Below are 23,898 nucleotides of genomic sequence, written 5' to 3'. Positions count from 1 at the left end.
CGGCGCTGCCCCCTAGCGCCGGGGCGCGGCATGGCGGGCGGCGGGGGGGAGCCCGAGGGCCGGGCGGCGGCCGGGGGGGGCGGCCCCTGCCCCTGCCCCCCCTGCGGGCCCCGCGGGCCGTCCCCGCCGGCCGAGGAGGGCGACACACGGCAGCGCTACGAGGAGCTCTGCAGCAGCCTCAACATGGACGAGAGAGCCCGCTCCGAGGCCTGGCTCAGCTTCCAGAGCATGAGGCGCAACTACACGCTGGAGGTGGGGCTGTGAGGGGTGTGAGGGGCCTCAGGGGTGCGAGGGGCCTGCGGGAGCCCGGCCGGGCGCGCGGCGCCGCCGCCCGCTGCCAGCCCCCGGCGGGCCGTGACGGGCCCGGCCCCGCCAGCCCCTGCCCCGTGGCGGGGGGGCCGTGCCGGCGCCCCGCGGGTCCCCGCTGCCCCCGTGCGGGTGCCCGCCGGGCCGCTGCCGGGCTGGGCGGCGTGGGGAAGGGGCTTGTGTCCGCTGAGGGGCGGGGGCGTCCCCGGGAAGGAGCCGCTGCTTGCTTTAGTCTGTTGGTAGTTCTTACACGCGTAGTACTGAGTGTCGTTCTAGGAGGGGAGCGACACCAACCGTGCTGCTGGTCTGTGGGTCAGCTCTGAAGTTCATTAACGTAACCGCTAATTGCGTAACTTCTGTTGTGACACCTTCAGCGATACGCGTTCCAGGCACGCTGCGGCGGTGTCAGCTCTGAGACAGGGAACCGAATTCCTCGGTGGTTGGGCACGGTTGGTTCAGGACACGGGTTGTGCTTCCCCTCAGCACGGTGGAAAAAGGTTTTCCTTCTCCTGACAGCTTTTTAGATCGCCGTGTTTTACTTCACAGGGAAACGATCTGCACTGGCTGGCGTGCGCCCTGTACGTGGCTTGCAGAAAAGCGATTCCAACCATGAGCAGAGGGACGGTTGAGGGAAATTTCGTGTCCTTAACCAGAATTTTGCGCTGCTCGGAGCAAAGGTAATTCTTCTTTTGGCCAGTTTCAAAACACAAAATCTCAAGGGCTACTTGTCAGTTTGGAAGACTTAGAAACTGTGAACAAAGGATGGATGTCATTCTTGATTCCCGCTCTTACAGATAGAATTTACACAGTGGGAATCTGTGCGCTAGAGCTCATTGCCACACGAGTAGGACAGTTCCATTTTGGTCATTAGTATATCATAAAAACACTGCTTTTCAAAATTAGAGATTAACTTCCTATGCTCAGAAGGGGAAGAAACCAACTCATGAAGAACAGTTTTTTGAACATTGAATGAAGTGTGAGCTTCCCACAAGAGTAACAGTTTTCATTGCTTGTGACACTGTTAATACCTTTTCACTTTTTCTTTTTGTCAAGACTTTCACTTTTCATTTGTTCTTGCTTTATGATGCGAAAGCAATGTCAGGTTCTGACAAACTTTGCTCGAGTGTTTTTGTCTATAGCGTAACGAAGGAGAACTTCCTGAAACAAATGATGTTATTTATCAGCAATGTGGTTGTTTTGTAGCAATTTAGTAGATCGGCAAAAAAAGAATGCTTACATGACTGTTCATTATGCACTTTCTGTCTCCTTTACTGTTGGACCACTATTATTTGTTTAAACAATACAGAAGAGTTCCTTCAAAAGCATTTTTTTCCAAATCAGCCATTCAAGGAACTGAATATGGACAAGTAGTTTCTGTCATTTGGACTATGCAAGACTAATAACATTGAAAAAGCATGCTTAGAAAAAGGAGTGAAAATGAATGGAAGCCAAATTTATGAATTGAAATGTACATGTGTAAAAGTGATACGCTTTATTTTTTCCTACTTTGTAGAGCTTTTTAGTGTTCAGTAGAGGTCAGATTTTATTTTATTTCAGTAGATAAATTATTCAGAAAAATGACAGCAATCTGCTTTTATAGTAAGCTGCCTGCTGGAGCTGATGGTGTCTTTGTGAGGAAAAGCCAAGAACCCTGAATGTGTAATTAACAGGGTCATCAGCAGAGGGTATCGCAACGCGCCGCGAGCTGCCCGAAAGCCTGTCCGTGTGTGTAGGTGAAGGACCGGCTCTGAACACTTTGAACTACAGCTGTCACATTTGCAATGCTGCCATTTTATCAGTAGTTAGGAAAGTAGCAATTGCTCTTTTGTTGTAAATAAGTAAAAATGTATGGTATATTTCTGAAAAAAAAACCAAACACAAAAAAAACACAGCAACCTCTGAGATCTAACCTGTTCCATATTTTCAGCCTGATTGAGTTTTTTAACAAGATGAAAAAATGGGAAGACATGGCGAATCTACCCCCCCAGTTCAGAGAACGAACCGAGAGACTGGAGAGAAACTTTACAGTTTCTGCAGTAATTTTTAAGAAGTATGAGCCCATTTTTCAGGACATCTTCAGATATCCTCAAGAAGATCAACCTCGTCAACAGAGAGGAAGAAAACAGAGGTACCTTTCTGTAATTTCCAGACTGACTTTAGAGCATCACTGTCACAACAATATCCTGAAATTTCTTGGTTGTTGTAAATGTGCTTTAACTGTGTTTTCATAGTAGTTCTTTCTGATATCAGAGGTGGTCTGTTTGTCTTCGCTTCCAGAAGTTTTGGAATCTTTTTTTCCAGCTTGTCAGATCTGACGGGATGCGTGAAGTCCCAAAGCTGTTAAGTTTCTGTGATTTAGGGGTGGGGAAAAAGATGAAAAATGAAAACCAGCCTCTAGGCAAGAGAAGTACTAGTATTTGTAAGGTGGGGAAGGCTGGAAGAATTAGATCATTTTATGGTTCGACAGCCTCACTAGCTCACAGAACAACTCAGTCTGTTTCACTACACATTAATTCCTGTAGTTTTCTCCATAGAGACAGATCTTCTGCATGTTTTAATTTATAGTGGAAGCTTTGTTTCTTTGTCACTGTTGGTATTATAAGAGCTGTCAAATTATGCACTAGCATTCTTTTCTGGTTATTTTGATCTTAACAAGATTTTATCTGTTTATGCTAGCACTTTATCACGGCTTGTGCTAGATAGACTGTAAATATTAGGAAAAAAACCCATTGCTTTCTTCTTTCTTTCCTTGATGTTTTTTGTGAGCATAGCTTAGTGGTATTTGTAACCAAAATTGAGTTACAAATGTATTGAGAAGCATTAAGATGGCACAAAATGTTGAAATTATAATATACTGTGTATATAATACTACAATTAGAGGAGGAGCCCTGCTAGTTGGTTAGCTTGGATGGTAAGGTATGAACTAATTCTGAAAATCAAGTCAGAAGATGATACTTCTGATTTTTGCATGAAATACATAATAGTTTTAACATTCCTCATATAACCTGCTGTAACCAAATAAATGATTTAAGGCTGACCAGACAACTAGAAAAATGGATTAAATGGCCTCACCCTGAATGAATTTGCCTTGCATTCTGTATACCCTGTAGAGTTACATACAAAAATGCTTTACCTAAGTACATAGGTGACACTTGCAAACAAACAGGACGTTAACATCAACACGCTGTGTAATGCATTCCTCCAAGAACATGTATACGTGGTTATATTGCTCAGAATACTCCTGAAGAAGGCATTTCAGCTCCAGCTCTCAATTTGTGTTGGACTGCCATGGTGACATTCAAATCATAGCGTGCAGACTGAGACTGGGGTTCCTGTTGCATCTGCAGTAAAGCAGTGTGCAGCCTTTTCGTTACCTCAGTCAGGTTTTTGTGTGTTTTGTTTGGTTTGGGGGGAGAGGTTTTGGCTACTCCATGGTAAAGCCTAATTTTCTTTCAGAATGATTGAATGTTGTCTGGTGTTCTGTCAGTCTGAATTCACTGAGCTTACTTTGCGTCTTCTTGCTTTGTTTTTCCCCAAAAGACGACAGCCGTGCACAGTGACTGAAGTGTTCCACTTTTGTTGGGTGCTCTTTGTTCATGCAAAAGGTAAGAGATTTGAACTGGATTAAACACTGCAGACCTGGTTTTGTTAGTCTTTGTCTCATATCAATCCTTAAACGGTGGGCAGTTACAGGCCTTTTGCAGAAGGGATCATCTTGTCTTAATTTCCCCAGCTGCATGTTTTACTGCTCTTCAGAGGTAAGCTGTATGTTGACGGTAGCTTTTATGTGAAATATTGCTGTGATGTTTCCAATATTTTGGCAATTTAAGCTGTAATTCCAAGGTAAAATTAGCTGAGAGTTTTAGTGAATTCATATTTAGAGACAGTTGTAATTAATATGAGATATAGATATATATTCACTAGGAACAAAGAATAATTTAAATTCCTCATAAGTTTCCAACAATGGTGATAATATTTAATAGATTTTTTTCTGTAACGTAGTAAGAATGTATCGTAAAACCCAAGGTGTGACTACTTTCATGCTGTTATCACGATAGTATTCTAATTCTTTTGATAACCTGCCCCCTCACCCTTTTAAAAAAATGTGCACACAGTAACTATACCAAATAATAATGTGCATTACTAAGTAGGTCTGCATATGTCTTTCTCACAAGGATGACTGTCCCTTGCTTTTTGGACATAACAGTGTATGTGTAACTGTCTGGTTGTCTTGAAGACTCAGATTCCTTTGAAATACACAAGGGGAAATCCTCTGTTAATAGGACACCATAGAAATAGTGCAGTGAAGAGACAGTATATTGCAATGTATGCGTAATTGTTGCAACGTATGTATAATCACTATTGTAAAAGCACCCTTAAAGCTAATGTGAATAGCAAAGAATTGCAAGCATTTTTTTCTTGATAATGACTGATGGGCCACAAGAGGGAACAGGAGTAAATCCTTTTGCACAAAGGATAGTGAAGCTCCCCAAAATTTTAGCCTTAAATTGTTCAGTCATCACATAATCTATAGTCTTTCTTCATCAAAACTGGTTGTTACAGTGTTTCTGCTTACCTGGGACTTCAGGTATGGCTTGGGTGAAAGTTCCCTGGGAATTCCTTATAAGTAAGACACTGTTTTGAGGCAGATGAAGACAAAACTTATGCTGATAGTTGAAGGAACTTTTGAAGATTCTTATCCATTAAAAATTTCCAGAGCTTTTATATTTTTCAGGACAACTTCTAGAATACTAGTAGTCTCATTTCTACAAGGAAAGGGAGAAAAGAAGGACTGTGGGGTGTTTGCTTTGAATTTTAAAGTAAATCAGCTATAAGGTTCGTGCAGCGTGCTGTGATTTCCTTAATTGGTTGCTTTTTGAGGATAGGACAGAGTAGGTTGTCACAGTATTGAATTATCTGGCACTAATTTTGTCCAGTACAGATTAGCCTTTCCTGCTACACTGTACCACAGAGCAGAGGGTTGTCAGCAAGTTCTTTTTGGAAGAGTTACCAGCAATATCACTGGACCGTCACCATCGTCTCTTTGTGCAAAGATTGGGAAGGCTGTGGCATTGCACGGGTGCTGTACCAAACACCTGTGTCTGATGTAGAAGCTGCCTTTTCCAATAGGGTGTAAAATCTATGTTGCAGGGAAAGAGAGATTTCTCCTAAACAAGCATGTTACTTGCATCCTTGAAACACAGTATTATTTTACATCTTTTGTTTGTTTGTTTTTTTCCCCTGCACTTCAGAGTAGTGCTCTCAAGCAGTATGAAATGTCTTTTTGCACTCCCCTGAGACCAGAGCAGAGTCGCTACCATACCTCTTTCCAGTAGTCAGGACTTCACTTCGTTAGCACACTTGGGCAGCTGAGAGAGTAAGTGGGTCAGTCTGAAATGTCTCAAGTTTTTCTTTTGCTTGCTATGGAAACCCCACTTCTGTGGGTAGAGCGGCAAAAGCGCAAAGGGACTGATACGAGTCTTGTTCTTGCTGGATTCTTGGTTGGTATGTTTGAGTAGCTGCATCATCAGTTAACTACGTGTTCACTGGTGAGCAGTTTCAGACATGTGAATTAACTTTGTAGACTGCAATACTGTGCTGATAACACAGCCAATTAAGCTGAAAAGAAACAAACATATTTACAGTGTTGATGAACTATGAAATTATTAAGTGACTAGTGGTAACTTTATTAAAGTGTGGCAGTACAAAAATGTAAACTAAATGTTTACCATTTGAGGAATTAAATATTCCTGTTAAGTTTTGTTCACTGTGTTTTGAGGGTTGGCAGTAACCCTTATCATGGCAACCGCACATCAGCGGCAAGTTGAGGCTTGTCACCGTGATATTTCTGCATGCCTCAAGATTGGTGGTGCGTTTGGTTCCACCAGTGCAAAGTGCAGGTCTTGCTCGAACCTCTGGTACACGCTGCATGTAAGATACTGACTCTGTTTAGCGATAGTGCTGTTCTCACCTACTATTTTTAGGAATTTATTTTTAAACTCTAGAACTTATTTATTTAAAATGGCAATTCAAAAAAGATCTCTTTTTGCTGCACTGAGATAACTTTTTTATTAGTTCATGCTTGGTTGTTGTTGTGGTTTAACCCGGCCAGCAGCTAAGCACCACACAGCTGTTCACTCACCTCCCCCCCCCCCTCTGGGACAGGGGAGAGAAGCGGGAAAATGAAGCCTGTGGGTTGAGATAGACACAGTTTATTAAGACAGGAAAATAATAATAATAGTACTACTAATAATAATGTGTACGAAACAAGTGATGCACAATGCAATTGCTCACCACCCGCTGACCGATGCCCAGCCTATTCCCGAGCAGCCGGCCCCCCACCCCGGCCAGCCACCCCTATATATTGTTTAGCATGGTGCCATACGGTATGGAATACCCCTTTGGCCAGTTTGGGTCAGCTGTCCTGGGTCTGTCCCCTCCCAGCTCCTGCTGCACCCCCAGCCTGCCTGCTGGCAGGACAGAGCAAGAAGCAGAAAACTCCTTGGCTTAGCGTAAGCACTGCTCTGCAACAATTAAAACATCAGCATGTTATCAGCGCTCTTCTCATCCTAATCCAAAACGTAGCACCCTACCAGCTACTAGGAGGAAAATTAACTCTATCCTGGCTGAAACCAGGATAGTTGTGAAAGAGAGTGCTAAATTATTATCTTAAATGTCACTGGTTTAACAAATCACTTGTATGAACATACTGGTAATGTAAAATTAGATTTATTTTTGACTGCTGGCAGTAGCTATTGCCACGCTAGACTTTATGCTTATGAAATTGATCCTGTCATAAAAGTTACTTTAAGATATTGATTAACATTTTTCTGTTATATTTAGGAGTTTGATTTCTTTGTTGTGAACTTACTAATGATTTGGAAATAACTCTGACGAAAGTGTACAGTTAACACAGATTTCATGTAGACTTCATTATTTTAAATAGTTCCAATTATCTACATTCAAATTATTTTTAACAAACATAGAATCAGAAAACTGGATATAAATTTGAACAAACTGGTACGTTACTGGTAGAAGAGTAACAACATGTGTAGGAAAATGCTTTAATCATATATACATTTCGATGTGTCCTACATGAGTTTATTACTATATGGTAGATCTCTTCTGGGAGCTGCCCCTGTTTTTCATTGTGCGTTCAGCTAACTGGTTAGGACCTTACCTGAAAAAAAGAGTAAAAGACTTATTAGTATTGAAAAAGTGATAGAAAATCGTGCTGTACATATAAATTCATGGAACTGTGATTTATGATATGAATTAACAGCATAGTTGATTTTACAACTGTTTTTAGCTCTGATCGTTCCTCTAAAGGAATATCATAAACCTAAATGAGTTTAGTAAAGAGTTAGGAATCTGAATATAATCTCTGTGAAAGGTGGTAAAAGAATATAAGTATTCTTTTCTACAGAAAGATGATGAACAAAAATTATATTAGAGGTATATAAAAGTACATTGTAAACCAGATTAAAGATACACACTTGTAAAGACTTTTGTAAAGCGTAAGAGAAATAAAGTTCAATGTATGTTTGTAATGAGCATGCCCCCAACAGAATTGGATTTGTTTTGAAGAATGGGGGGCTGTTGGACGGGTGGGGGGCTTGCTGTTCCCAGGACATCTGAACACTTGACTTTATCCTAGCAGGAGTTAAAGTTTTTTGCAACATTCCATAACAATGCAAAATTGGGGAAAAGGATAGTCTCAGTCAAAGCCCATTCTTCCCCTTACAAGACTTCAGAACAACATTCCGCCTCAGGGAGATGGAGTAAGACTCTGTTGAAGAAGTAACGCTGCCAGGCACTGGGGCTTGTGTTCCCAGAGTTAGGGTAACAAAGTTTTTTCCTTAGGGCATTTCACATTAGTTCATGCTGCTTCAAGTTACTTACGCACTGATTGATCAGGTTACTGTGAAAGAGGGAGCCTGCAGTATGCTTATCAGCATCTCCGTAACGTTTGTTTTCAAAACAGCACAATGTATTTGAGTTCCTGTATGATTGCTGCTGTTCCTGAAAGTGTATTTTATCATTATATTTGCTATATGTTAGTGTGTGTCCGTTTTACTCCCTGTGTTTCTATCCAGATATTTCCAATCTTAGTCACCCAGATCTGTGCTTCAAAGATTCCATTATTGATTGCAATACAAATCTCAGTAGTTTTTTGTAAAATAATTTTAAATCTATGCTAATTTTAACTAATCTCATGTGTCTTTCTGAAATTGAAGGTAATTTTCCTATGATCAGTGATGACTTGGTCAATTCCTACCATCTCTTGTTATGTGCTTTGGATCTAGTATACGGAAATGCTCTGCAGTGTCCTAACCGTAAAGAACTCCTGAATCCTAATTTTAAAGGTACGTTGAAAAAAAAAAGTCTTTATCCGAAGTCTGCAGGAATTTCTTAGGCTGCTGAAATGAGTATGAACATACATAGTACAGAATAAATTAAGTAATACTAATTTGAAATATGTGGGAATTATTATTTTCTCTGTCTGGCCACACAGTTATATTCCTACTAATGTCATATGTGATAACAGACTATCGAATTCTGTAAATAGTATATTAAGTCAAGAACTTAATATACTCTGGAAATACCACTGAAGGAATTTCCAATCTAAACACTGCTGTTAATGATGTGTTAACGTCAGTGGAAGGGTTTATAATGACACAGTCCTTGCTGGACACAGTCAGACCAGAGGGCGCCCAGGAGGCGGCTGTTTGGAAAGCTCCACTGCTCAAAAACAAGGCTGGCACCTTGATTGTTTACGTTGAGTGGGCACTGTACAATTAGTTATTCTTTCAAGGGAACTAATTAGTTTACCATTTTAATTTCACACTACCTGAGACCACATAGCACAGAATTTTAGTTTAGTAAGAAGACAGGGTATGAATTTGCAAAATCAAATAATACACTGTTCTTAATTGTAGGTCTACCTGAAGACTTTCACAGTAAGGATTATAAAGTGTCATCTGATCCTCCCTGCATCATTGAAGAACTGTGTTCATTACATTATGGATTAGTTTTAGAAGCAAAAGGCATAAAGGAACATTTTTGGAAGCCATATATTCGGAAACTTTTTGACAAAAAGGTTGGTCAATACATTTCTGATGTAGAAAAAAATCTCCTTAGTCATTATCTTCAGGACTTTTTCAAGAACTGAAATGTCCATCCTTTGCTCTTAACTGTCTTACAGCTTTTAAAAGGAAAAGATGAAAATCTGACTGGATTTCTAGATCCTGGAAACTTCGGCGATAGCTTGTGAGTCAACTTTATTTGTGGTTTGGATTGCGTTTTTATCCCCTTGAATTGTAACACAATCGCACTTGCATTACTCTTGTGTATTAACATTAATGCTAGCTAGTTGATTTGCATATTTATTACTGTTTATGTATTACATTGAATTGTGTTTCAGTTCCTTTTCTTTGAGGTGGTATCGCCTGAGGCATAAGAGGAATGATTCCTTAGTATAGTGTTACTTGATGTCTGCTTTTATTCTGGTTTCTATGTTTCCTTGATTTTTTTGTACATAATTGTAAATGTTAGGAAGAAAAAGCTGTGGTGGCACACTGAGTGGGGCTCAAGCCTGAGGGAAAAATCAGGTTTGGTGTTTATTCCTTTTTAAACCTAGAGATGCTATGAGTAGGACTTACTGTTTTCTTGTAAATGGTATGAAAATGGCAACTGCAGTTTATGGTGCTGTGATGAGTAAGGTTGGAGGAGTTTCCAGCCAAACACCAGCTCCCAGTATGATGTTCCTCCCATGGCCATACCAAACGGCAAGCCAGCAGATATAATGGAAAAATAATGTTCTTGCCGGTGTCACGTTTTAGATATTGTTGGTTTTAAATGGTTAAAATAAGTTCTGAGGTAGACTTCTGACAGGCCAGAAATGTGCTCTTTCACTAAACAGGTAAACGAAGCACTAAATAAAGGCGTTTTGTGTCGGTCTTTTCCTCTCTGTTGTAGCAAAGCCATCAATAAGGCTTACGAGGAGTACGTCTTGTCAGTAGGAAATCTGGATGAGCGAATCTTTCTTGGGGAGGATGCAGATGAAGAAATTGGAACTCTCACAAGGTGCTTAAATACAACTTCAGGAATGGAAACAGCTGAACGAGTACAAGTGAAGCATAATCTGCAGCAACACTTTGATAGGGTGAGTCTGACATGGTCTGTTGCTGCTTTTATGGAGAAGGCTTTGAGTTAGTCTGTGTCTGGTTGTAACAGATGCTAAAAAATTACCATCTTTATTGGAGAAGCTGTTCCGGCAGTGTACACAGCATCACTGAGTTACATTTTGCAACTGCTTAGATGTATTGTTTAATTTTGTGGGGGTTTTTGGACAGTATTTCTCCATGCAGAAAGCAGACATATTTATCTGTGATTACAGAACACCAAAATGTTCCTGAAGATGGAAAAATACCTTAAAGGAGAAGGGATATGAGGCAGGCAGCTGAAGGATGTGAGCTTTATCAGTACAGTTAGATCAGAGAGCACAAAAGGGTAATGCAGGCTGGAGCACAGAGATGTGATCTTTTTCCAGCTTGACAGTTGGTTGATGGCTTTCAACATTCTTGAGGACAAAAATAAAAAAAAATACTTTCTGCAACAGAATGGAAGTGCTAATTGTTTCTGCTACATTCAGGAGGACTTTTTTTAATCTAAGAGTCACACTTGCCGACAGGAAACCCTGGCTCAGTACAGTTTTCCTACAAGCTTCAGCTGCCTTTGGTACTCAAAGGATGGGAGGGGACTGCTGACGTTTTTTAGTTAGGCCTCTTTCGTGCTTCACTCCAGTATCTGCATTTCCGTGTGAGGTCATTTCGTCTCTGTTCGTGCATTCGTACACCAGCATTTGATACCAACATCCTGGTGACAGAGATAAAGTCATTGCTGGCGACTGAGACATAACTCGTTTGAGTTGTTTGATTCCTAGTCTTTTTCCACAGATATATATTATAACAAGTTAAGAAAGAATTCTAGAGACCGACACTTCTAGGTTGTAAGCTCTGAATTTTGTAACACTGGACAGTTGTGTGCTTATTTTCTGTCTTTTTAGTCCAAATCCCTTAGGATTACAACCCCGCTTACCGGCCGCAAGTACATTAAAGAGAGCAACCCGTATGTGACGCCTGTTTCCATAGCGACATACAGCTTGAGCCGCCTTCACACCATGCTGGCCGGGCTGAAAAATGCCCCCAGTGAAAATCTGGAGCAAATATTCAGGTAAGTTTGATGTTTGTATTATATGATGTTTGATAACCAAAAAAAATGTTTAAAAAGTAGGGTTATAATAACAAAAGTTACTGTGAGATAGTGTAATTTAAAATGCAAAATCATGAAAGGTTCTGTAGTAATATAAGAGCCAGAAGGATACTAAACTTTCAAAACACTCTTCTATTTCTGTGCCTTTTGTCCTTGAGAGATTGACAGCTGTAAGAAAACACAACATTTTAAACCCAACTTTATGAGCTTCTTGAACAGCAAACTGCTAATAGATTTTCTTCAAGGCTTTTCTTCTTACTTAGCAAACCTCACTACCTAGCAAGTCACTTCATACTGGAGGAATTAAAAATATTTTTTTTCTCCATGCAGATAAACTTTTACCTTAGGTACTATGTATTTTAATCCACTTTTTGTATCACGTGGAAAATGCTGTTTAAGTATTGAACCCTTACAATGAAAACATGTATTTACTACAATACGTACAATAATAATGCTACACTGTGGGTGTTTTACAGCTACGCACATGTGTGTATTGGCAGTGCTGTCTGAGATATTTACAGCTTCATGCTTTAATCATGTTATCCAAATTGTAGATTTTGGTTTTGTTTTGTTTTTTGGTCTTAGTAGGAATAGGACTTTGAAAATGTTTAATTTGTATTTTCAGGGCATGTTCCAGAGATCCTTCTCAATCTATTGCAAGCAGAGTAAAAGAAATGTGTGAACTCTATTGCCAGAGCACGCAGTCTGAAGGAGAATTCAGTAATTTTTCTAAAGGTAGGAAACATTTCAGTTACATGAATAGAGATTAAAGTGCATTTAAAAATGCTGATCTCTTTTAAGTAAACTTTGTGTTTTTATAGAGGCTCTGCTTTAGCACAAGAATATTTTTTCTATTACTTCTGTCTTTTCCTGGTATTCTTAAGACATGGCAACATTCAACCCTGTATAAACTTTCATAATTAAACTTGGCTTAAATCATTGGAATTTGATGATACTTCCAAGTTCTACAGAAGGGAAAGAAAAAGCCCTCTCAAGGGCAGAATGGCTTGGGTTGGAAGGGACCTTAAAGATCATCTAGTTCCAAGCCCCATTGTGAGAGGGTGCTACCTTTCATCTCAAGTCTAAGAATATTGATAGCATGAGTTTTTGTAATAGTAAGGAAAAACCTGACTCATTGTATTTTTCAAAATTCCTACAGCAAATTTGGCTTAAATACAAGGTTTGGTTAGTACAGATATTAATTAAAATCTTGCTAGTATAAACACAAAGTATTATTTGCAAAGCTGTCAAGATTTCTGAAGTGAGCAAAGATGGATTGGAAATTATGAAGATGCTCTTTGTGTCTGGTCCTGTCAACACAGTTGCTTCAGTGTTTTCTGTTGCACAGTGCAAGTTGGATCCATATAGATCATTTCCAAACAGTGTATTTTCTGAACTTGAAATATGTGCATAAATTGCTATATAAAAATCGCTATAATACACGGTGTATTATACACCGTGAACATGGTGCACTTGGTTCTTGTACGTGGTGTTTTTACCAAATTGTGGGTTCAGTCATACGTTGTTCTGGTCTGCAATCACAAATCTATGCAGGATAGGGGAGAGATACCGCAGTTAGTGTTAAGTTTTTAATGTTAGTCAGATTTAGTCCTGCAAGTATTGTAGTCCCTGCCGCACAGAAATCCAAGTAAATTATCTTAAGCTAAAACAACTAATGATTTTTGAATTGTATTTCATGATATTTCTATTTAAAATTCCTGCAGATGTGGCCAGTAAGCATTTTCGTCGTGCTGAGGTACTGTACTACAAGGTTTTGGAGTCGGTTATTGAGCAAGAGAGGAGGAGACTGGGAGACACTGACTTATCTGTAAGGAAAACTAATCAAATTGTGCCTCATTTTAAAGTTGGATCTGTAATAAGGAAATCAGTTGTAGAGCATGACAAACTGCTTTTTTAAATGAGGGTAAATTTCTGAGAAGTAGCCTGAAAGTGTACCTGAATTAAAGAAAAACTGTACAAGAAATCATTTGTGTTTGCAAACAAAAAGGATAAATAAAATTTTTAAAGAGTAAAAGATGTCTCATTTTGGATTATGTTCTGTCACCTACAAATGCAGATCTTTTTTTAAATGCCTGATACTCTTGCTGCTGAGACAGAACAGAAAGCATTTTACTGTTCTATAGTTACACTGTAAATTAAGCACTAAAACGTGCAATTCTCTTGCAGGCAATACTGGAGCAAGATGTGTTTCACCGGTCTCTGCTGGCGTGTTGCCTTGAGATCATTACCTTTACCTATAAGCCACCTGGAAACTTCCCCTTCATCATCGAAATATTTGACATTCCAGTTTATCATTTTTATAAGGTAAAGTGTTTAACAGTTAAGAAATGCTGATCAAGTCATGCATGCTCTTGCCTTGTATTAAGTAAGCTCCTTACCTAGCTGTTAATTTGTACTTTAGCTCTTCATTCTCAGTTTTTACCCTTTTTGTGTTGAAAGATTTTTTTTATAGCTGGCTGTCATTCTGGGGTGTAGCTTGGGCGTTTAAAAATCAAAATACTGTTTCTCAGTTTAACACAGGAGCAGTGTGCCCAAATAATAACTAACAGATTATCATTTCATCTTGAACCAGCTAATGAGCTGTTGTAGCAGCTATTCTGAAACAGTGCAGGACATGTTTTATTGTTTGTTTAGAAAAATACCAATACCTATCTTCTGATAAACCAGCAGGACAACAGCTGATTGAACCATAGTGATGCAGCCTGATACTTCTACTGGTCTCTTCCCTGAAAATTAGGAATTAGAGCTTTCTGTAAGAAGAAACACATGAAAACAAGTATATTACACTTATCACTCACTGTTTATTTAGTATTATGTGGAGTTCATAATTCTCTGCTTTACAGGTAATCGAGGTTTTTATTAGAGCAGAAGATGGACTTTGCCGGGAAGTAGTAAAACACCTTAATCATATTGAAGAACAGATCCTGGAAAGCATGGCATGGAAGCAGGAATCCATATTGTGGGACAGAATCAGAGATAATGAAAACAAAGTTCCCAGTTGTGAAGAGGTAAGCACTTCTTTACATTACATAACTTCACATAGTCTTCCTATCCAGACAGAATAAGAGAGAGTGGACATGATATCCTGTACAATCGCTACCCGGGTTTTAAGTTAGACTTAGCGTAGTTTTTCAGTGCTCTTCATTGTTTCATTTTCTTCCATATACTTTGCCATTCAAATGTTTTAGGTTAGAAGCTTTTAAAAACTTGTTATGCAGTGAATCTGTGATAGAGACACTTTAATAAAAGTATAATTATTTTAGGTAATGCCACCTCAGTATTTTGAGAGATCTGCTGCGAACAGTGTTGTAGGTTCTCCACTGACGCCAAGACGAATAAACGAGGTTCGTGCTGAAAGTGGAGGACTTGGAAAAGGTGAGATTTTTAAAGCATAACACATTTATTGTTCTTAGACTACACCTTTAGTTTACAAACCTAAATGGTGTTACAGAAGGAAGCTACTCTGGCAATGTACAATTAGTTGCAAAACTTGTAAATGGTATTTCTATTGCAACTCATGTAGTTAAGTCCGATGTTTAAGATATATTTGTTATTTCAAATCAAAATAGTGTTTTGTTAGGGTGGTTTCAGGGTTTTATGTGTATGAACAGTCTGTATGTATGTGTGTGTAGACAAATATGTAAATACATATATTCTAATCAGTAGCCCCTAAACAGTTTGTTTTATTGTTATACCAGAATAGAAGCTCTGCTATATATTTACTTCTGGGAAGCCTCATTTTTTTTTCTGGGGAAAAAAAATAAAACATAATATGTTAGTTTAGAAAAATATTGAATACTGCATTATTTGAGATCAAGTCATCTGTAAGAGCGATTTGTAAGCGACATGTGTAGACAACTTTTTAAAAATGCTTCCAGAAGAACTTTGGCTGACAAGTTTTGGTTCTTATTAGATTTCTTTCATATATTTGTATAATAAGGGATTATACAAGAAGTAAATGTGTGTGTATATATATATATATATATATATATATACACACACATATATATTTTTTGTTATTTTTTTAAAATCCTCAGGCCTCTCATCTTCTCCCACGACCCTGTATGACAGATACAGTTCTCCTACAGCCAATCCCACCAGGAGAAGACTGTTTGTTGATAACGATAATACCTCTGACAACGGAACTCCAGTAAGGGTTTCCCAGCAGCCCGTGGTAAATACGGTGCCTGTGCAGAACATGAATCCCGAAGCGATGTCCGTAACTCCTGTGCCCGGCCAGACACTGGTCACAGTGGCAACTGCCACCGTAACAGCCAATAACGGGCAAACTGTTACAATACCTGTACAAGGTAAGGGAAAAGCAACAGTAGGATTAGGCTGGTTCCCATCAGAGTATTTGTATGCAGAAGAGTACATTAGGGAGAACAGCATGCCAGTGGCAAAAAAGCAGGTTTAAGAATTAATAATTGGGGAAAAATCGTATGCATAGGTGAACAGAATTTAGAGACAGAACGCTGACAGCACGAAGATCTTCTGACTACCAACAACTGTTTATTGAACTTAGGTATTTCAATAACCCTTCCTTCCTTAACTGGCAGGGGAAGAAAGTAGCATTATTATTAAAAATTAGTTAAATTCCATTATATTCTTGTCTTCTTACGATAAAAAGTCCAAAGCATTTTGATGAAACAATTTCATATCTATAATATGCTATTTAAGCAACTAATAAAAGAATTACTGAGCTATTAAAACAAACAAAATATCATTCATACCACCAAAACTTGCTCTCACTTCAGACTCTTTTTCTTAAATTACAGGTATTGCCAATGAAAATGGGGGGATAACTTTCTTCCCAGTCCAGGTAAATGTAGGAACCCAGCCTCAAGCCGTCTCTGGCTCCATTCAGCCCCTCAGCGCCCAGACTCTTGCTGGTACCCTGAACGCTCAGATGACTGGGGCAACGTTACAGCTACCAGGCCAGGTAACTGTGCAGCAGATCTCTCCTGGAGAGCAAAGACAAACCCAGCAACTTGCCACTGCCGCATCTGTCAAGCCCCGGAAGATGGGCTCGCTTTCACTCTTCTTTAGAAAGGTACTTTTCAGTCTGATTTGTGCTTTGTTTAGTTTGTATTGCGGTAGGTCCTCTATGATTTAAAAATATTTGCTTATTTTTAATAATGGTAAGAGAATATTCAGTTTAAAAGTTAATGTATACCTTAAGTCTATTCGGATACATATCTTATGGTATGCAGACCATTTCGCACTGGCAAGGGAGCAGATTAGCACTGCTCTAGTTGTGGAGTAGCAGCCAGCAGCCGCTTAAAGGTGTCCATTTTCTTTAAGGCTCTTTAAAAGAAAGAAATTCATCTTTGAGATGTTCTTATTTATTCAATACAGTGGTTATGTGGTGCTGTTCCTGCACTGCAAATAATTCCAGAATTTAAGCTTCAAACAAATGCTTTCTTAGCATCAATACCAGTAAACACAAAAGTTAAATTTAGTTATTCTTCTTTTGACTTACCATTTGCACAAGTTCTACAGGCTGTACAAAGTCTGAACTGTGCTTTAGCTTGGATGAGAAAAGCAGTATTGATGTGCTCCTAAGCACAGCCTCAATTTCAACAGGTGTATCATTTAGCTAGTGTTCGTCTACGGGATCTCTGTGTCAAACTTGATATATCTGATGAGCTGCGGAAAAAGATCTGGACTTGTTTTGAGTATTCCTTGGTGCACTGCCCTGAAATCATGATGGACAGACACTTGGATCAGCTGCTCATGTGTGCCATCTATGTAATGTCTAAGGTAAGGTGAATAAAAACACCTGCTTTTTTAAGGCTTAATATGCTATGACTACAAATTCCTCTAACAACCTACCCAAAAAACAACCACCCCTAAACAAATCATGGGAGAAAAAAAAAAAAAACACAGAAACAATTTTAATCTTGTCTGTTTGTCTATGCTTAGGTTACTAAAGATGACAGATCATTTCAGAACATTATGCGCTGCTATCGGACACAACCACAAGCCAAGAGTCATGTAAGTACAGTTAATATTAAATGATGTGGCTTTTGGTTAATTAAATGCCTTTGGGAATGTAGAGATTTTCAAAGTAAGACTTAATGTTAAATATACACAGTCTGTGAGCACTCTCCTTAAAGACAGAGTCAAAATCCTGCACTACCAAAAGCTTTTTATGCTAAATTGTATCTCTAGTTGAAAATATTTTCACTTACAAGCTACACCACCAGTGCCTAGTGGATAATCATCATCGTAGGAGGCTGTATTTTCCCCTGTAGGAAACAATCTGATACCACAGAGAAGTTTTCTAAAAAGCAGCTCTACCATGCATCCTATTGTTCCCTGACTATGTAACCGCACATTTAATCATACTTCCCGTGTTATGCTCCTCTTTTTCCCTGCAGGTGTATCGGAGCGTCCTGATAAAAGGCAGGAGACGACGACGACAGTCTGGCAGCAGCGATAGTAGCAGCCAGCAGAACTCACCTACGGACAGAAGTAAAGAGAAAAACAAAGAAAAAAGTGAGTGTTTCCAAATTGCATGTGTTTTTAATCCCCCTTCCAAAACATTATGCATGGAGTACAAATTGGATTTTGTGTCGCCCCACACCAAATAGATCCTTCTTCGGTACACTTGGATACACCTAAGAACATACTCTTAACAAGCAGCTAACTCGGCTCAATACGACATTTGAAGCAGGCCCATTTGAATCAGTCACTGCATAGCTTAGCTTCAGTTCACCACAATGGCAGCCTGAACTCTTGAGATAAGCTGGTACGCCAAGGAACACGTCTTTGTGAATCAGGGAAGACCAGTGCTGGCCCCTGTTCAGCTACTCATTTACTTACAACCGTCATGGAGCTGCAGCAGTTTCTTTTAATATTTTAGCTGAGAAGCAGTAGCTGTCTGGCTTCGTAGCTAAGAACAAACCAGCCGCCCACAGCATCTATTTTAGCGAATCTGTTGTCTCCGAAGTGTAGATGAGTCTTTCCTTGACATTTGAACTAACGCATTTTCCTCAAATGACCTTCTGCACAGGAAAGCAAGTAACTAATGCTGTATATTCTTACCACCAGCTACTTAATAGATGACAGTATAAATGTAGATCTTAATGTTTTCTGTCACAGAAACGTGGCAGGGAGGGGGAAAAAAAAGGTACATACTGTTTGCAACTTCCCACATTAAACCAGCAGGAAGTACTACCAAGACATCTATTCCTACCAGTGGCTGACAAAAGACTGACATTACTTATTTGAAATTGTGCCAGCTGACAACAAGAGCAAGGTACTGTTAAAATTATAGCAAAATTCCTGAGAAATGGAGTTTTAGCTGAGCTTAAAGCCTGTGTCTGTACATACACTCAGCAGGTATATCTTGAACAACATACTGCTTTTTTGTAAGGAAGGATGCTAAGGCAATAAAATCACGACCTCCACTATCGACACCAAATTCAGGGTTACCGTACTGCAATTTAACGATGTGGAATGCAGCTCTTGTGTGCAGCTGACTGTCTGGGATCGGAATGATTGAAATGCCCAAGGCAGCTGTGACTGAATAAAGCAGAGCTTCCTCTTGTCTCTTCAGCTAGCAGAGACTCCAGCCCCGTGATGCGATCCAGCAGCACCCTGCCTGTACCTCACCCCAACAGCGCTCCCCCTACGCCGACCCGGCTGACTGGTGCCAACAGCGACACTGAGGAGGAAGAGCGAGGGGACCTTATACAATTCTATAACAACATCTATATTGAGCAGATTAAAGAGTTTGCCCTGAAGTATACTTCAAATGGGGTAAGTTAACTCTGCTTTTCATTAGTAAATACATCTTGTTTTGTTGTACACGCAGTAAAATACTCTTAGCTAACCTCATTTTAAGGGAAGCAAATTCAAGGGCTTTTTTTTTTTAGTGACAATAATTTCAGTTCAAGGACATACTCTGGTGCTGAAATATTAAGCACTTCTGTTAATTAATCATGTATGAAGTATACAACACCAAGCCATGTCATCCACCAGCCTCTGATACAGTTAAAATAAGTAAAATATTAGTATGGCCTAGAAGTATGACCAAACTTGCCCATGTTCTAAATAGGTAAGGGTATGACCTAAGTCTGGAAAAAAAATCTAAACCATGCTTAAGGTGACCAATTTACAAAAGCCTTACTGTAGGTAGCTTACTGAGATTAGACAGCTCGTATTGAATGCATTTTTCTTTTTCCCTTGAGCAGACCGACTCTCCTCCGCTCTCGCCCTACCCGTTTGTAAGAATCGTCTCCCCTCGCAGAATACAGCTGTCCCAGAATCACCCAGTATACATCTCGCCACACAAAAATGAGCCTACTCTCTCTCCTCGAGAGAAAATATTCTATTATTTCAGCAGCAGCCCATCTAAGGTAAGACTAAAGTGTTTTACTTTGATTTTACAAATCCTTAATTCTACCTTTTCTTTCTGGTAGTGCAACTAGAGAAAGTTGAACAATACAAACAGAAAGACGTGTTGTACAAGGTGTACTTTGTCACCTAACGCTCTCCAAATTGACAGTTCACATATCTAAGAAGCTATAAAGCAAGTAGGTGTCCAAGTTACTTGTGTACTTGGAAAAGTTACCCTTTGTAATGGTACACATGGAAGACTCAAGAGGCATGGCCATGATGCCATTTGCTTTCAGGTAACAGGATGGGTGATTTGGCATGAAGACACTTGAAGGAGTAGAACACTAAGTATGGTCATACCCTCTTAACTGCTTAGTAGGGGAAACATGTCTCGATGTGAACAGACTTACCAAGCGAATATGAAACAGGCTGCATAAATCCTGTGATATCTGGTCATCAAGAATGGAGTAGAAATCTTCCTCGGGAAGCATCTTCATTCAGGATTGGAACTGCTGCATCTGTGGTGTGAGATAACAGTGGTGTGAGATAACATGTCGTAACTACAGCAGGAAGGCCTTTCACCTCTATGTGCACAGCACCAGAGCACCAAAAAAGCTCGTACAAAAGGCTTGCTTGAGAGAGAGCAATACAGAGGTCAAAAGGGTTAGTTTGTTACAGCAAGTATTTTCTATAATTGCCAGAAATAAGGCACATGTGAGATCACAGTAAAGGGATTAAAAAAACTTCACTTTTTTGGTAGCCGCAATAATGAGATAATTCTGCCTTTTTTTTTCCTGCTTCTCCCCAGAGGCTAAAGGAAATTAACAGCATGATTAAAACAGGAGAAACTCCAACAAAGAAGAGAGGCATTCTCTTAGAAGATGGTACCGAAGCACCAGCTAAGCGGATCTGTCAGGAAAATCACACTGCTCTGCTAAGACGACTACAGGATGTGGCAAATGACAGGGGGTCTCACTGAGGTCAGTGGTCCAGGACGGGAATTCCCTCTCTCCTGCTGCACGGGGCCAGGTAGCTTCATGCATCGCACAGGTTCACCAAGCCTTGCAAACACCAGGCTGTCGACTTTTGTTGTCTTTCCACCTCATGACTGCCTCCTGCCAGACTGCGCTGAGCCTTTGGACTTGGCAGGAAGCAGGAGGAGGCGTCTCCTACGATGCCTGGGACACTGAGGATGCATTTCAAACTGCAACTCAAACTTGCCCCATCATTAAGCTAATTATAAGGCAAGTGAGCTGTCTTCAGGCTTTGGCTTGAGAAAGCAGTTAAAAAACTTTTTATTGCTTGAAGGATGCATCCCTAATACAGCTTTCTTACCTTGCAACAGGTATTTAAATCCATTTGCTCTAACCAGTCTACTTACACTGTTTTTGTCAGTGCTTTACCTTTTCAGCTTTGGACGAGGAAGTTATGTATGTATCAGACATGGGAGCACGGTGCCAAGATGCTCATATTCAAGGGGGTCTTTTTTTTTTTTTTATATATAACATTAATGACCTCCACAAAAATAATGACTTAGGTGATTTTCTAGAAAATCTAGTTGTTCCCCGTGGAAAAGGAAGCTAGCTTAATTCAGGGCTCAAAACAAAAAAAATTCCTATCTGAATGGATACTTTTATATTCGGGGTGTTCTGTGTGCCCCTGAAAACCATCACATTATTTCGCTTTAACGTTTGGGCACCTTGTATAAAAGTAGCTAATTTTGTTATGCATTGTTTTTAGCTGTGCAATGTTTTAAAGTGAACTCTTGTTCAAAAGGTGGCACTTTTGATAGGGCTGTGAAGCATCATTTTTAAGGCAGATTAGTTTTGCTGTATATTTGCAATGGCACTTTCTAAATGTGAATTTTTTTTTAAAGGCTGACTTCAGATATTTTTCTTTATTGAAGCAATTTGACTTTTGTATTTATTTTCAAATTGATATCCTATAGCTCCCCTCTTCAGCAAATGGCATTAAGAATTAATTTTAACTTAATGTGCATGCAGTAATGAATGCAGGAAGCTAGGGATGTTTACGAGCATATAAAATGCCTTGAAAAAAAGCAATGTTTCTGCATATTGTTCTTTTTGAGAGTCAGGAACTGGCCATCTCACTTATTCAGGAAGAAGGTAGCCTCAACCCCTTAAAAACGTATATTTAGCTTTTTGCTGTTTGGTTTTAAAGGACAGAGGGGTTGTGATTTTTTTATTTTTTTTTAAACGGACAAAAATCAGGCTGCCTGGGAGAGAAATCCCTCCCCTACTAACAGGATCAGCAAGCACTGCATATATCAGTTAGACCAACTAATTGTTTTCATTTAAAATAATTCTAAAATACCAACCTTGTTGGTATGCTTAAGTCCTTTCCTAATACCTGGCGTGCTATACTATAGCAATTTACTCATTTTCACTGACAACTGGGGACAGTGTTGCTGTTCAATGTAAAATTTAGCACACACTGATTCTGTAAGTTTTTATAATGAAACAATTAAAAGCTTGATGTTTTCACTCATTCCTGCTCCTTTGAATAATGGGAAGGTTTAGGACTTAATTTCACTGTAAATTCAATTAAGGTAAAAATAGAAGCATCTTTCATTCTTACCTGTGTAACAAAGGCTGAAGTCGAGCAGCTGTGTAGATGTTTCTGTAAAAATATTTATGAAGTTGTCAGACAATTCTTGTTACTTTGTACCATTTACATTACTTTGTATGAAAATATTGCAAGTGTATTTTTCAATAAAGAATTTATAAACTCACAATAATGCTCATGTCAAAAAAGCTTCTTATGTGCAAAGCCAAAAATAGCATGCGTCTCTCAAAGGCTAGGTTTGACCAGTTGGCACGTAAAGCAAATATCAGAACAGTGACACAGCTGAGAGCTGTAAGGCACGTGATGTGCTTCAAGAAGAACTTCAGACAAACACTGCAATTAATGGTTTAAAATAATAATAAAAAATTGCGCTTACTGGTCACACAAAGTGAAAAGGCTTTACCCTTGCCCCAGTTTAGTCACCGTGTTTTGAGTTTCCCCACGTTGCTCTGTTGTAACTTGGTGCCTGCAGGAGGGGAGGACCCGGCCCTGCCTTACCTGGGCGTCACTGCGAGCAGTCGTGGGCTGGTGGTGGCCACGTGGGCTGGTGGTGGCCACATTCCTCTTCCTGGTGGAGGCAGCGGTGGCAGGACAGGGGCTCCGTGCCAGAAGAGGACCCCAGAACGACAGCAAGCCGGTGCTGCCTCCTTTCAGGCGCTTGTAACGTAACAGAACACATTTTAGTCCAAGGAAAGCAGAAATATTTTCATAAACGCTAGCCTCTGCACTCATATTTGAACTCAGTTAGGGAGATTTGTAATCAAGCTGCTAAGAGCTGTTTGGACCAGTAGCAGCCAGGTACTATTTTTACAACTACGTACTGTTTTTTCTCTGCATTTAGTTAGTTTTCTTTTTCAATTTCTCTTTCTGAAACATTCTTTACAGAATGCAGAATTGCAAAGATGATACTTAGAAGTGTTTTTCAAAATGCCACTTCAGCAAAGCATTGCAAGGACAACTTTTTTCAGTTAATTTTTCATTAGATGACATACCAGCACTAGGAGCTGTAACAGCTAACTTGTGGAGAAAAGGCTTTTGTATCAGCAGTACTTACTTGCCTACCTTGCTCTTGGAACAGCTCCTTTTAATACACAAGCTGATTCTAGAAGACCCAGTTATCCTCTCCTCTTTTTCAACCTAAAAAAAAAAAAAAAGATTATTCACATTATTTATTCTAAACTAAAAAAGTTCAGCATTCTTTAAATATAATTGTTTTCACATCAGCAAACTGCTATTAACATGGGTCTTACAGAGAAACCCAGTAACAGCCTACCCACCCAGCCTACAGCTGTCCGTAACAGCTCAAAGATGAAACATGTTCGAACCACCATCATTTTTACTAACTCCTTTCATCGTCATTTGTCA

General features: G+C 39.6%; 1 protein-coding gene and 1 long non-coding RNA gene across 2 annotated transcripts; one reads left to right on the top strand and one right to left on the bottom strand.

Annotated features, from left to right (window-relative positions):
- Positions 1-22,700, top strand: RBL2 (RB transcriptional corepressor like 2). Its single transcript, XM_080553012.1, has 22 exons — positions 1-252; positions 853-983; positions 2,234-2,434; positions 3,847-3,911; positions 8,544-8,672; positions 9,246-9,406; positions 9,512-9,576; positions 10,285-10,471; positions 11,375-11,541; positions 12,206-12,315; positions 13,305-13,408; positions 13,768-13,905; positions 14,445-14,609; positions 14,865-14,976; positions 15,639-15,911; positions 16,380-16,654; positions 17,188-17,364; positions 17,527-17,598; positions 17,985-18,102; positions 19,166-19,368; positions 19,803-19,967; positions 20,756-22,700. The coding sequence occupies exons 1-22, from the start codon at positions 31-33 to the stop codon at positions 20,924-20,926; spliced, it is 3,411 nt and encodes a 1,136-aa protein (XP_080409138.1). The 5' UTR covers positions 1-30; the 3' UTR covers positions 20,927-22,700.
- LOC308176835 lies at positions 15,010-22,631 on the bottom strand. The gene is made up of 6 exons (XR_013938677.1): positions 22,546-22,631; positions 20,358-20,465; positions 17,084-18,066; positions 16,778-16,908; positions 15,733-15,902; positions 15,010-15,348 (listed from the first exon to the last, which is right to left on the bottom strand). It is a non-coding gene; the product is annotated as an uncharacterized lncRNA (long non-coding RNA).
- Positions 22,701-23,898: the final 1,198 nt, after the last annotated feature.

The sequence above is a fragment of the Anser brachyrhynchus genome (genome assembly GCF_964034855.1).
Source record: "Anser brachyrhynchus genome assembly, chromosome: 12".
In the NCBI taxonomy this organism is placed as follows: domain Eukaryota; kingdom Metazoa; phylum Chordata; class Aves; order Anseriformes; family Anatidae; genus Anser; species Anser brachyrhynchus.
The sequence above is the reverse complement of the archived record's forward strand: the minus strand, read 5'-3'. Positions and strand labels throughout refer to the sequence as shown.

Excerpts from the sequence above, each read along its gene's own strand:
- RBL2 (XM_080553012.1), top strand. The coding sequence starts at position 31 with ATGGCGGGCGGCGGGGGGGAGCCCGAGGGCCGGGCGGCGGCCGGGGGG. Across the intron at positions 253-852 it reads GGCGCAACTACACGCTGGAG|GGAAACGATCTGCACTGGCT; the intron begins GTGGGGCTGTGA and ends TTTACTTCACAG. Across the intron at positions 17,365-17,526 it reads CCATCTATGTAATGTCTAAG|GTTACTAAAGATGACAGATC; the intron begins GTAAGGTGAATA and ends GTCTATGCTTAG.